Source organism: Cibotium barometz, chromosome 3, assembly GCF_041138505.1.
Source record: "Cibotium barometz isolate CiBa-2024 chromosome 3, ASM4113850v1, whole genome shotgun sequence".
NCBI lineage: Eukaryota > Viridiplantae > Streptophyta > Polypodiopsida > Cyatheales > Cibotiaceae > Cibotium > Cibotium barometz.
This window is the reverse complement of record NC_141048.1, coordinates 53722636-53736192: the sequence shown is the minus strand read 5'-3', so window position 1 is coordinate 53736192 and position 13557 is coordinate 53722636. Positions and strand designations below refer to the sequence as shown.

Here is a 13557-nt window from a genome sequence, read left to right as displayed (position 1 = left end):
TTCTGAAATTGCTGCAATACAGTAGTCTTCTCTGATATTGAAGAGACATTGAAGATAGGAAAGAGGAATAAAATCTTTCTCATTGATATAAAAGAAAGGAAGGTTTGGAAGAGTAACAGAGGATTCAGATATGCTTGCTTCCTCTGAAGGCTCTTTAGTAATAGTGGAAGCCCTAAATTTTGCAACATCAAGATTGGCACTTTCTCTCTCCTCAGCTTGAACATCAATTTCTTCCTCTTCTAAAACTTCACATTTCTCTAACTTTGAAACTGTGGTGACATTTAAGTTTTCTTCCTCATTCTCTGCATCAATTTCTGGTTGTTGATCTTTATCCTTTTCTTCAACAAGTTCATGTCGACCCGCAACACCTTTACTCATTGAGATATTTGAGAAAAATGCCTGAAAAATTCTGATGAGCCTGAACGAAGCGAAAATGAAAGGTCCAAAAAAATTGGAATGCCTCTATCGCTTGGTGCGGGCTTTGACAATTCCAAGGTCTCGAAATAAATTTTGAGTTTTGCAAAATAGGGCTAGGAAGAAAAAACGGTGCACAGCTTGATCTGACGCAAATAAGTGGTCCAAAACTGGAATTGAAAGTGAGTTTTGAAAAATATATGTTGCGTGATTAAAAGACATTAAATAGTGACCGTTTATGCCACGTGGCAATAATGATTACATGCCACGTGTACCCAACGGTACTTTGTACGACATATCCGAGGTATAAAAAGTTAATATTGTTGAAAATATTCATATTTTTCTCCGACACTGTATCAAGCGAAAGCAGGCTACCTTTTTTTTCCCAAACCTGCTTTTCCCATATCAAGTGATTTCACAATTCCCTGCCCGAATCAAGCGATTACGCTCATCCGAGATCCTTGGATTCTCCTCATCGCTTCGTTCGGGACTTCTAGTTTTCTTTAGTTCCTGCCCGCATCAAGCGATTACACTCATCCGATTCTCTTGGATTCTCCTCATCGCTTCGTTCGGGACTTCTCCTTTTTTTTATTTCGTGCCCGAATCAAGCGATTATCACTTTCCATAATCTTTGGATTCGCTCTATCGCTTCGTTCGGGCTACCTCATTTCTTTGTCCTATTATACAAATCGCTTCATCTGGTCTCTTTTTTAAGCTTCAATGGCAAGGACAAAGCAGACTGCAAGGAAAGTCTACCCACCATTGGAAACTGAAAAAGCTGAAGACAAGCCAGGACCTTCCGAACAAGAAAAGCCTCTTCCAAAGCCTCGTGCGAGGGCGACAGCAAGAAAGAGATTGAATTATCAGGTGAAGTCCTTAAGAGAGATAAGAGCAGCACAGAAATCTACAAGTCTTCTCATCCCTCGACTGCCATTTACTCGGGTTGTCAGGGACATATCAGAAAGGTTAGTTGGTAAAAAGAGAAACACAAATCTTGAGAAAGTTCGATGGGAGACCCAGGCCCTCATGTGTCTTCAAGAGGCTGCTGAAGATTTTTTAATCGACTTTATGAATGATGGCTACATTGCTGCTGCATTTGCTCATAGGATCACTCTTATGAGCAAAGATTTTGTGCTGGTGTCCAGACTTAGATATAAGTTTGACAAAGCTTTGGAGCCTATTCCAAGTCAAGATATGAGAGCTTTTGAAATTCTTAATATCCCTCCAGCAAGGCAACCCAAGCAATCTGTTATTATTGAAGATATTTCTCATCCTTATGATACAAGAAAAGCTCAGGATATCAAAGAAGAAGTTGAAAAAGAGAGAGAGCAGGAGAAAATTTCAGAGGATGCCATTCTTTCTCAGCAAGCTGAAATTCTCCATTCATCCAATTCAGAGCTTTATCAGAATGTGACAGGTCAAATGATAGTAGATGTGTCCATGCCTGGAGAGGATGAGGTGTATTGTGACATTGCCCCTGAGGACACAAGCATGCTTGTGAATCCTAATATTGAGATATCTGACACAGTCCTCTTCATCTGTGTGAGGTTTGTGTGGATTTTCTTTTGTTTTCTTGATGAATTTCTCAGAAACATTATTTTGTTGACATGTTTTGTTTGTGTCTCCAGATGTCTTATGAGGGATCTTCATGAATCAATGGCTGTGCAAGTGACAATTCTTGATCCCCTTGTTACACAGTGCCTTTTCAATAGGCAAGGGGATCTTGCAAGTTTTCTCAAAAACTTTGATATGCTTACCTGCAATTACATTGTGTACCCTTATGTTGAAGTGTAAGACTCATACTCAATTACCTTTTGCCTATTATAGACATGACAGTATTCATAACTAATTTCAGTACTCATATTATCACAGAGGCCATTGGAGTCTTATTATCATCAATCTATTGGATAGAGATGTGATCTTTATGAACTCTTTGGCATCCATCCATGGGAGAAGTAAAATGTAAGAATCAACTTTTCCATGTGTTGACCCTCAAATTTTTTGCATGATTTCAATTATTTGGTTGACCCTCAAAATTTTATGTTTGCAGTGCTGCCAAACTTATCTTGAGTTTTCTAGCTTCTACCTATGTAGACTACAAACTTGAAGATTTTAAGTACTTCAATCAGGAAGTTCCCTTGCAGAAAGACTCAACATCTTGTGGATGGATGGTTCTTGCTAATGCTTGGAGATTTCTTGAGTCAAGATTTAGAATGACAACACTTCCTGTAAGTTCATGAATGAAAACCATTGATTGATTTAGTGAATACATTAAGTGACCTGTTTTCTTACTTTCTTATTTTCTTTTGTCTTAGTTGCATGAGTATCCAGAATCTTGGGTAAGTTGGGTAAGGGAGAAGGCAGTGTCCATGGTTTTGAGCAGATCCATCAATCCATATGATCCTGATTCTCCCTTTCCACCTAATAAAGGAGCCAAGGATACAACTTCAAAGAAAAGGAAAAGGGAGAAGAAGGAAAGCAAAGACAAGGATGACTCATTCAAGAAGGAAAAGACCTCTGCCAAAGAGAAGAAGAAGAGAAAGAAGAGCCCTTCCAAGAGCAGATCTTCCAAGGGGAAAAAGAGCCATTCTAAAGAGAAGAGCCATTCTAAAGTAAAGATCCCTCAGGCTACAGAGAAGATCCCTATCCCTCCTGTTAAAGAGAAGAGCCCTAGCCCACTTGCTAAAGAGAAGACCCCTAGCCCTCCTGCCAAAGAGATGAGCTCTTCACCAGCTCAAGGAAAGACACCTATCAAAGAGAAGATCCCTAGTCCTCCTACCAAAGAGAAGAGCTCTTCTCCAGCTCAAGAGAAGACACCTATCAAAGAGAAGATCCCTAGTCCTCCTACCAAAGAGAAGAGCTCTTCTCCAGCTCAAGAGAAGACACCTATCAAAGAGAAGACCCCTGTCAAAGAGAGGAGTGCTGCTAAAGGTCTTCCTTTTCACTCACCAGTGAAATTTAAAATTCAGAAGCGTCGTTTGTCCAACAAAGGTAGTAAGAGGGCAAATGTTGGCTCTCCATTAAATTTCTTGTTCATGTTCCCCAAGAATACTGCCAAGTCTCCAAGGCCAACCTCCAAAGAACCTTCTCCAAAACCAGACCCCACTGCCAAATCTCCCTCGCCAACACGTGAAGGTCTCAGAGAGGAGCCCAACTTACCACCATTAGGGGAATTCACTCTAAAGTCTTCCTCTCCAACACCTCAAGTGCTGAAAACTCCAGAACTTGAACCTCAATCAGCAAAATTTGATCGAAGCAAACAGAAGAGAGAAAGATTCTCTAAAGATGCAGGGTCATCTCATGCCAAAAGGAAAGTTGATTTTGTAGAGTGATTCCACATATTGGATTTTGTTTTGTTCATTTTGTCCATATGAACACACCCTTTTTGGGACAATTTTCTCTACTTAAATTCAGTATCAATAATTTGATATTCAACTGTTAAACCTTGTTTTGTGTCGCGAACAATTTGTTAACCAATTTTGTGAAGAAGTCAAGACGAAATCTAGCAGAATATATTGATTACATTATTGGAGAAATCCTTTTCAACTATACAAACTTGCCCTTGCAAGTGGCTCAAATACAACTTTTTTTGGGGGGAGACATGTGATGCATGAGGTTACACTCTCCATCCTTGTACGGATAATAATATCATCTACTTTGAATCTATATTCAGGTGATATTTCATCCAGAAACTCAAGCGACTCTCTAACATGTTGTAGTCGCCAGTTTGATGTTACTATGAGTTTCCTGGGATCTATGAATGGATGGACTATGATGTTAAATTCAAACTCTGGACAATTCTCTTCAGAATCCAAAGGGACCCAACTACCAAGCTTGCTTTTCCATCTCCTATAGTCATAGCCCAAAACTAGGGATTGGCGACACAGTTGGTATGAGATGGACAAAGAATTTGGGCTTACTCTACAACTGATATTGTCCCCCATATGAAAAGTTTCCTTGGTACTCCATCCTTCTCCAAGTACAGTGTCCAGATCAGTCAGAGATAGTCTTCTATTAAGCCACATCGTTCTTGTCCTCTCCAATTCCATTGTTTTGAAACATGCCACAAAGACATGTATAGGCAAGAACCATTGAAGTTTAATCCTTCTTGAAATCCTTCCAGGAGACATTGCTTTAAGAATATCATCTTTGATTTTGGATTTGAAGCTTGTTATGGTATTTGGATCAGGAACTTCCCATTCTAGTGACATTATTGTGGGAATAGGTATGTCATACAATTCTCCATGAACACCTTCTCTTGATGGAACCCTGTATTCTGCAAAATACACAAATAAATCCACTGATTTGTAAAATGAAGGTGGTTTGTCTGCGTACATGACATCTGCAATCCCCTTGTGAATTGCTTTGAATGTGCCACTTAAGCTCTCAACAGGCTGCCACTCCACAGCTGTTGACGGAAAGATAACTGAAATGAAACAAACAACAAATATATCAGAAAGAGAAATATTGTGTTGTATCAAATAGATAAAGGTTTGTTGAATTACAGTAAGAATGGAGAATTGGATGTTCATCCAAGTTCAACACCATGTCTTTGGCCATGTAGACATGTTGAACTTTTGCAAGCCAGCCATTGTCGGTCACTTTGAATGCAAGAACACGACCTTTCCAATGGGATTTCACTTCATTTCGCTTGGTTCTTTTCACCCTGTGGGCACCTTTGCAAGAGGGAAGCATTGTTACCCAATCATTCACACGAAAAGACATGGGTTTCCAAACACCATCTTCTCTCGTGTTATGAAAATCACAAGAAGTTATATTATGAGAAGGACGACGTGAGGACGCCATAGAAGCTCACAGATAAGAGAAAAATAGTAAATCTTTTGAATAGTGAATCTTTTGAATAGTGAATCTTTTGAAAGTGCAAAGAAAGGAGAATAAACCATATGCCAAAATGAAGGGAAGGTGGAAAGTAGACGTCTGAAAAATTTGGTGTTTTGTCATTAATAGCGTTGTTTTCAAGGCCTGAAAAGAGGATTTCGTATCTTCATGCTTGATTTTTTGAAATAAAAAATGGAACAAGATGTCACTATTTTGGACCTAAACTTTAATGTTAGCCATCGTAAACGTCTAAATTTAGCCGTTTTAGCCGTTCGCCACTAAAATAGAACCGTTAAGAAGACATTTGGAGGAGACAAGAATGCCATACTTTTGTATACGTGTCAATTCACAATTGGACAATTTCTTAATCCTTAGATTAACAAACAGCCCTTTTCTAGCCGTTTTTGGCCCTAATGGAAGGAAATCAAATGCCCACCAATTGCTCGGTTAAGGAGTGGAAGAAGGCAAAGAAAGAAGCTAGGGAGGGTACTCAATAACCTCAACAAAAGGTGGCACATGCGAGTCAGTTGCAAAATTATGTTGTGACAAAGTATGGTATCGCAACTTGGCTCGCATGATTTGTGAGTTTAGTTATTTCTCCTCATGAATTTCATATCTTAAGCAGATTATGATTTGTTGTAGGGAAGGGTAGCAGGTTGTGCCTTACCTACTCAGGAAAATAGGCACCGCAAGCATCACAACAAAGTCGAGACTTGCGAGTGGCTAAAACAAGAGAGAGTGGTCATTACTAATGTTGATGTCCAATGAGCTTAGAGAAATTATGACTTTGTGAGTATTCGATTCTTTGAACTTCAATTTCAATTACCACCGAAGTCTCAATTCCTATGTTGTTTTGCCTTTAGACAATGCTGAAGAAGGTGATGGTGCACATGGTGATGGTGGTGGTGGAGAGGAAGATTATGGAAATGACGATCTTAAGGATGAAGATGAAGATGATTCAACTTAATTAGTTTTCTTATTACTCAACTTTTTAGTTTTTGTGAAAGCCTTTTTTGGACTCAATCAACTTATGTAATTTTTTGGGGACAGAATATGTAATATAATGACATTTGTCAAGTATTGTAATGTTTATATGTATGAATTGCAAAAAAAAAAAGTATTTGTAATGTTTTATATATGTAAAAAAATAGGGACTGAATGGAGAAATGTGGGGACACATCTCTGCCATTCTATCCTCATTTTTTTAATTACAAATTGCAACACGGCTATAGGTGTGGCTATTATGTGGTTACAGCCATGTGCCCTTAGCCACATGCATAGGTGTGGCTATTATGTGGTTCCAGCCATGTGCCCTTAGCCACATGCATAGGTGTGCCTATAGTCTCGTAAGGATTTTTTAAAACCTAGTTTCTTTTATTGTTGCATGGTTTTGAATGTGGCTATGCTCCCCGTGTGTTGTTGTGTATGTTTTCTTAAAGTATTATAAATGTATTATGTGAGGTAGTTATCTTGAAGTTCCCTTGTGCCTCACATTGCTATCTTGATTTATGAGCTATTATGTGAGGTAGTTATCTTGAAGTTCCCTTGTACCTTACATTACTATCTTGATTTATGAGTTATTATAAGCTCTTGTTACATCCACCATAGCCACCACCCTAGCTCAAGAGGGCAAGGAGCTCTAGTCACCACCCAACCATAGAGGAATGTGGATAAGTGTCAACACTGTCGGGCTTATATCGTGGCCTGCCTCTGCCCACACAAGCCGTGTCACCCATGATAATCCAACCCAGAAACCTCACCCTTGAACAGACACACTCACCACATGTGCTCCAACGTGTGGACTCCATGTCCGGTCGAGCTGTGCCATCACTACAAGCGACTCACATGTGCCATTATAGGCTACATGATATTATCCCCCCCCTTCCAAAGAGTTTTCATACATGAAAACAAACTAGGGAAATCTTTTGGTAAGTGCATTGAGTTGTTCTCACTTGAGACCACCCAACCATAGAGGAATGTGGATAAGTGTCCACATTGCCGGGCTTATATAGTGGCCTGCCTACCCACACACTAACCCACCGGCCGCTTGTGGTACTTCAACCTGGGTGCCTTACCCTTGAACCCTGAACACACTCACCACCGGCCGCTTGTGGTACTTCGACCTGGGTGCCTTACCCTTGAACCCTGAATACACTCACCACACACACTCTGGCATGTGGACTACGTGTCCGATCGAGCTTTGCCCTTGCTAACAAGCAACTCATGTGTATAGGCTACATGAAAGCTCTCTTTTTTTATGTTTTAGCATGTGTTATGCATTTAGTGTCACTAGAAGGGAATGAATCCATACCAACACCCATAACGACATTTTTGACTTAGGATTTTTTTGCTTTTATTCTCCCCCATCATCAATAAACCATCACTAATTTTTAAAAAGGAGCTTTAATAGCCTCCAAATCTTGAGGTAAAACATGTCTTAAAAAAGCTTGTCCCAAAAAAGGTAGGGAGCTAATGATGAATGTGCTAAGAGTGGTGGATAAAGAGGTACCATGTATTTCCAAACACTGGGGTAAAACATGCCTTCAAAAAAGCTTACCCCAAAAAAGATAGGGAGCTAATGATGAATGTGCTAAGAGTGGTCTGTAAAGAGGTACCATCTATTTCCAAAAAACTTATTTTTTTAATCGGTTCAACTGTTCACTTGAAAGTGTTGCTTGAAAGCTTATTTTCTCAATTGTTTGCGTGTTTACTCCGAGTGTCTTGCTTGAGGGAAATGATGGTAAGCTCTTGGATTTAGAAGTTAAAAACATAAATAAATAAATATGTTTCTCTCGCATAGCAATGGATTGCATACATGGTACATCATACTTCTCTACCCAATAGTAAGAGCAATTGCATGTGTCCACTTATAATTCGGACAATTTTAAGAAGAGAGAGTGCATGTGCATATGTATGTGTGAGAGGGTTGTGTCAATGCATGTGATAAAGACATAAAGAGAATGCATGTGAGAGACACACACAGATACATGTCTATATGAGAGAGTCAAACATAGACACATACACACACACGTACACATACACACATGCACACACGTATACACACACATACTTACAAGTATATACAAGCGTATACTAACACACATACACGTACACAAATATATACGAGCGTATACAAACACACATACATGTACACACTCACTCATACATGCTTGCACACACCTGCATACACATGCATATGTATGTACATATATATACATATGTGGGCACATATGTATACAGTCAAAAACTTCATACCACAAAAGGGACGGGGAATAGCCTTACACCTACCCCTCAGAACCAGTTAGTTTACATTATGGGGGTAAGACTCTCTCTCAGAGGAGCGTTAATCCCATCGATGCACAAGATAGGAGCTGAAAGCAGACGAATCTAATGAAAAGTCCACACACACGGAAAAGCAAAGGCAGGCCCCTTGCAGACAAAAGTTTATCTTGTTTGCTTGCAAAGTATCATGCAAGAGCACTGATTTGTTGCCACGTTTGCAATAGTAGCTGATTGGACTCCTACCAACGCATTACAAATCTTGTTCGTAGACCCAACTCATGCATTGATTCGTTCTTTTTTGCAAAGCTTGCAAAGAGTAAGTAATTAATGGAGCCAAATACAGCCCCTGACTCCTGAGTACAAAAGCATCACACAAAGACTAGCTCCATCATGTGCAATACATTATATCATATACAATAATTAATATCCTCACAACTATCCAGAGACAGATTGCAAAGTCTTGGAGATTGTGGAGACAGTCCTGTAGCTTCTAGAAGTGAATCCCAAGCAGCCTAGAAGCCCTTGTCTGTATGGCAAGAAGGTCTTCTTTTTGAGCTCCTCTGATTGGGCCTTATGCATCATGTAATGCAATTCATGGGGAGAGACAGTGCCCTTGTTGGGCTTCTGATGAGAAGGAGCCTTCGTACCCTTTTGGCCTAAGGTCTTTGCCTTGCCATTGTTGTTGTTATTACTATTATTATTATTAGTGCTATCACCCATAGGGGTTCTCCCCTTGCCATTAATGTAATTGATATTATTGTTATTGTTGATATTCTCACCCGTATGGGTCCTTGTTCTGCTGCCAATGGCAATACTATCCTTTATGAATGAATGTGAGGAGGAGGAAGAGTGAGAGCTTTCACTTGAAGACCTCCCTGGAGTAGTGCTTTTTGTACTCTGCTTTTCTCTTGATGATGTTGAATCCATGGGGGCGTTGCCGTGCCTTGAGCTTGCTATGCTGCTGTTGGATCTGTTCTCTCCCCCACTCTTTCTGTGCAGCAGATCTTTCAATGTCCACTTCTTAGAGATCTTCTGTGCAGAGATGGAGTCCTCCTGTTTTTTTTCACTCACAGATGAATCCCGCGACAGTGTACCCTCTTGCTCAAAAAACTTTGACGATGGTGGCCGGTCCTCTCTGTGAAAAATCCTCAATGGAGAGAAAGACGATGGTGGCCGGTCCTCTCTGTGAAAAATCCTCAATGGAGAGAAAGACCTTGTCCTTCTATGACCCGTAGCTTGAATGCTGTGTCTGATAGAAGCCATTAAATTTCTAGAACCTTCTCTGGAACCTTCCATTAGATCCCTAGAACCTTCCATGGCTGTGCCCAATGATGAATCAAAACCCTTCTCAATTCTGCCAGCCCCACATATGACCTCCTTCACTCTGTTGAGTTGAGAGCGAGGAGATTGAGGGGCAGAAAGAGAGTTGCTGCAAGCAGCAGAGGCTGCAGAGCTGCCCTCAGAAATGCCACATGTAGAAGAACCACCTGTGATGCAACTGAGTGTCGACGAAAACTGAGGAGACTGCGGTGCTGGGAGGGAGCTGCCAGAGCCCACCACCATCAATGACCCTCTGTTGTTAAACTCAAATGCCCTTGTCTGGGCAGTAAATGCATGCTCATTAATGATGATGTGATTCTTGAAAAATGGTTGCTTCTCCAGCCGCGAGGGCAGCTTAAGAGGCTTGATCTGGCCATTACAGAAGAGCTCATTGGCTGATGACATGGGGGTAGGCGACATGGATGGGTCATCAACCTCGGCAAACCGGGCACTGAACTCGAAATCTGAATTCATCAGAAACGAACCAGCCTCATCTGTACCACTAACCTTGGTTTTGCCTTCACAGCTACGCCGAGGTGTCCCGGGCTTGTCTTCCCAACATATGGGTATTACAGATGGGTAATCTATAACTGTGCCCTGGCTTGCCATGAACCCTGATGTGTGGGCCCAGTGTGGGCTTGTGGGGGCACTGAAGTAGAAGCCATGCCTGCCTGGGCTGGATGGGGCACTCACAAAAGGGGTGGACACGGGGCTGCATCTCTCACTGTAATCAGTGTAGCAAGCCTGGGAGAAGGCAAACCTGTGGTGTGGAGAGCCCACTGTGGGAAATGTGAGCGTCTCCTGCATCCTTGCCTGACTGTGGAAGTGGTGTGAAAGTGGTCACCTGAGCTTCCACTCTTGCTCTAGTTCTTCAAAGCTGCAAAGTTTTTCTTTGAGGTTATACTCCCCACCTGGATCTGTAGGTGTCGTCACGAAGCTCCATGCTTATGGAGATTGTGCAGTGCTTAGGTAGCTGGGTTGATGCAAAATTGCTTCGACTCTTATATGGGAGGAAAACTAAGACACGAGAGGTTTGGTGAGGAGTTTCTCTCAGAAGAAAAAGCGAAGGCAACTAGAGAGATGGATTTGTGAAGGTTTCCTCCTACAGGTACGTAGAGGCAAAACCAAGACAATTGCAGAGATGGGTTCATGAGGATTTTTCTGCAGCAGCTTGAGTTAGAAGCAAAAACTAGGGTTGATGAGATGGGTTAAGGAGCATTTTGCTTCCAGAGCACTACGAAAGAGCAAAGGTAGAGCGATTGACACAATTCAACGCATGAGCAATTGAGAGAGAATGTGTGTGTGTGTGTGTAAATTAACTGCACTAAGCATTAGCCATTGAGTGCTTCGAAGATTAAAGATGATAAAAGTAGTGTGAGGTAGTTGGATTGCTTTGGAGTGAGCAATGGAACGCTGTGGGTAAGGGGCCCTGTTTAAGTATCATGGACATGAATATGTGCATAAAAAATTGGCCCTTCACAGAAGAAAAGTGTTGTGTAAGAAAGCATGAGAGGGTTGGTGAGAGATGTTGTCAGCCCAGATGGGTAGAAACAGAGCTGCAAGATTCAAGAAGCTTGCTGTATGTGAAAGAAGTGCTCAGTGCTCACTGCTCACAATTTCACCAAGTGACAAGAAGCTTTGAAAAAGCTGGACATACAATGATGAGTATTGTTGCAGAGCCTCACAGAAAGCACCTGTAAGTGCAAACTAATCACATACAATGTACCTGCTAAAATAGCAAATTGCCTGATAATTGAATGCTTTTTAACCCTTTTTGGTAGTTTCTCATAATTCTGATTAATTAAGTGAAATAGAGGTGTAAAATCTGCACCGAAGCATGTGAAAAGCTACATTTTTTTGTACGGGACGCATGTAACTTCTCGAGATTTAAGTAAAAGAGTTATGGGTCATGCGAGAGTTTAGAAGTTTTTATCCTATCATTAGAGATTGCACTGCTGTCACATATATTTTGTGTCAATCAGAATCAAGACATTTTCTGTGAATTGCTAGGCGGTTGAAAAAAGGCGGGGTAGATTCCTGTGGTGATGCAGAGGTTCACGTGGGAGGGCTTTAAAGTCAGAAAAAAAAAGGAAAAAAAAAACCTTGGCAGATAAAGCTGCTCATAAAATCATTTTGAGAAAATGTGCACGAAGTTAATTAATTCTTTTAAAATTTAAGCAAACTGGCTGGATTTTTCATAATTGCTAATGAGAATAGAATTTATGTTAGAGTTTAAATTAACTGCCAACAGAAAAAAGGAAATTTGCTTGTTTTGTTGTGCAGCCTCTCCAATGCAAAGATCATGGGGGCCCCAAATTTTTAATTAATTAATTAATAAGAATTTAGGTTTTAAAATCTGAAAAATGGTAAGTTGATGGGATCGAAGCAGAGCACGAGATCTGCACGTGAAAAGTTTGGAGTCTGACAAGCCGATTAAAAAGGTTTTTTTTTTATGGAAATAAAAATGCGGGACGAATTGACGTATGCGGGCATTTATTTTATTTATCAGTTCACGACGTTCCTAATAATAATATATATATATATATATATTTTGTGCGTGTATATATATATACATACATACATATATACATGGTATCCACAGGCATGAGGTGGAAATAGGATGTATTTTTCTCGTAATTTAAATTTAAGAGTTCTTCTGGCTAGAATTTTAGAATTTTAGAATGCGCTGCGTGGCCGTTACACATCGATTCCCACGCTGCGCAAGTGCGCACCTCCACATTTAGCAGAACCGCTCTGCTGCGTTGACAGTTAAGGAGGGTCCGTACACGCCCTTTTTCGTCGTGGGCGACATGGCAAGATGCTGCAACTTTTGGCAGAAAATTGTTCCCGGGAAAACAATCTGCCCACGATGAGCGTCACATCCCCTTCATATAATATATGTATTTATTATCAAATACTTTGCTAATGGTGTGAAACACTCAAAATTTTGATCATTACACATAACTCCTACTTGTAGCGTCGTTTCACATGGTCCCGGCGGCCATCTATGCGATGTCCCTACAAAACATATGACCTTGCATGGCGCTGGGTGCGTTGGTATAGTTCATTGGTTCTTAAGAAGGAAACCCATGTTCCTCCCCAAACCACTTGGCAACTTAATCTAATTTACACTAAACCATGGTGTTTAGTAGAACTAGTGGATCCTATAATATTAACCTGGAGCACAACTCAAATTAAGTACACTAAACCATGGTGATTAGTAAAAATAATAATAATAATAACTTCATCCTTATCTTATGTTGTTACGTGTCTCGACTGCTAGCGATGGTGATGGCGTTCTGGATTTCCTATCTGCTTACGCAACTGCCGCTCATAGCTGTGGCGCTGATGCAACACATGTCTATTGGGGCTACACCACTCCTTCGGCTCTTCAGCAGCAAACAGAAGCTTTTTGGTCTAGAGTGCCGCGCTTATTTTCCTCTCCTCTTCACAAATTTGCATTGCCCTCCTCTAATGATGCTACAGGTCTTGCTTTCCCCTCTTTGTGCTGCTGGGCAGCCTCTAGCTAGCTACACGACACACCAGACAAGACTGCAACTTCTCTAATGCACGGCTTCAGCTTCTCTCAACTCTACAGATAGACGTTTTTTCTATACTACTACGTGAATGTTGTCTAAGTTTCCTGCACCTTCCTTGTTTTTTACTCTCTGAAGGCTACGGTTTAATGTGACTTTACTATTT

General features: G+C 40.8%; 1 protein-coding gene across 1 annotated transcript; it reads right to left on the bottom strand.

Annotated features, from left to right (window-relative positions):
* Window positions 1-8647: 8647 nt before the first annotated feature.
* Window positions 8648-11695, bottom strand: LOC147640268 (uncharacterized). Its single transcript, XM_086778744.1, has one exon. It carries the CDS (start codon window positions 10660-10662, stop codon window positions 8971-8973), a length of 1692 nt encoding a protein of 563 aa, XP_086634870.1. The 5' UTR covers window positions 10663-11695; the 3' UTR covers window positions 8648-8970.
* Window positions 11696-13557: the final 1862 nt, after the last annotated feature.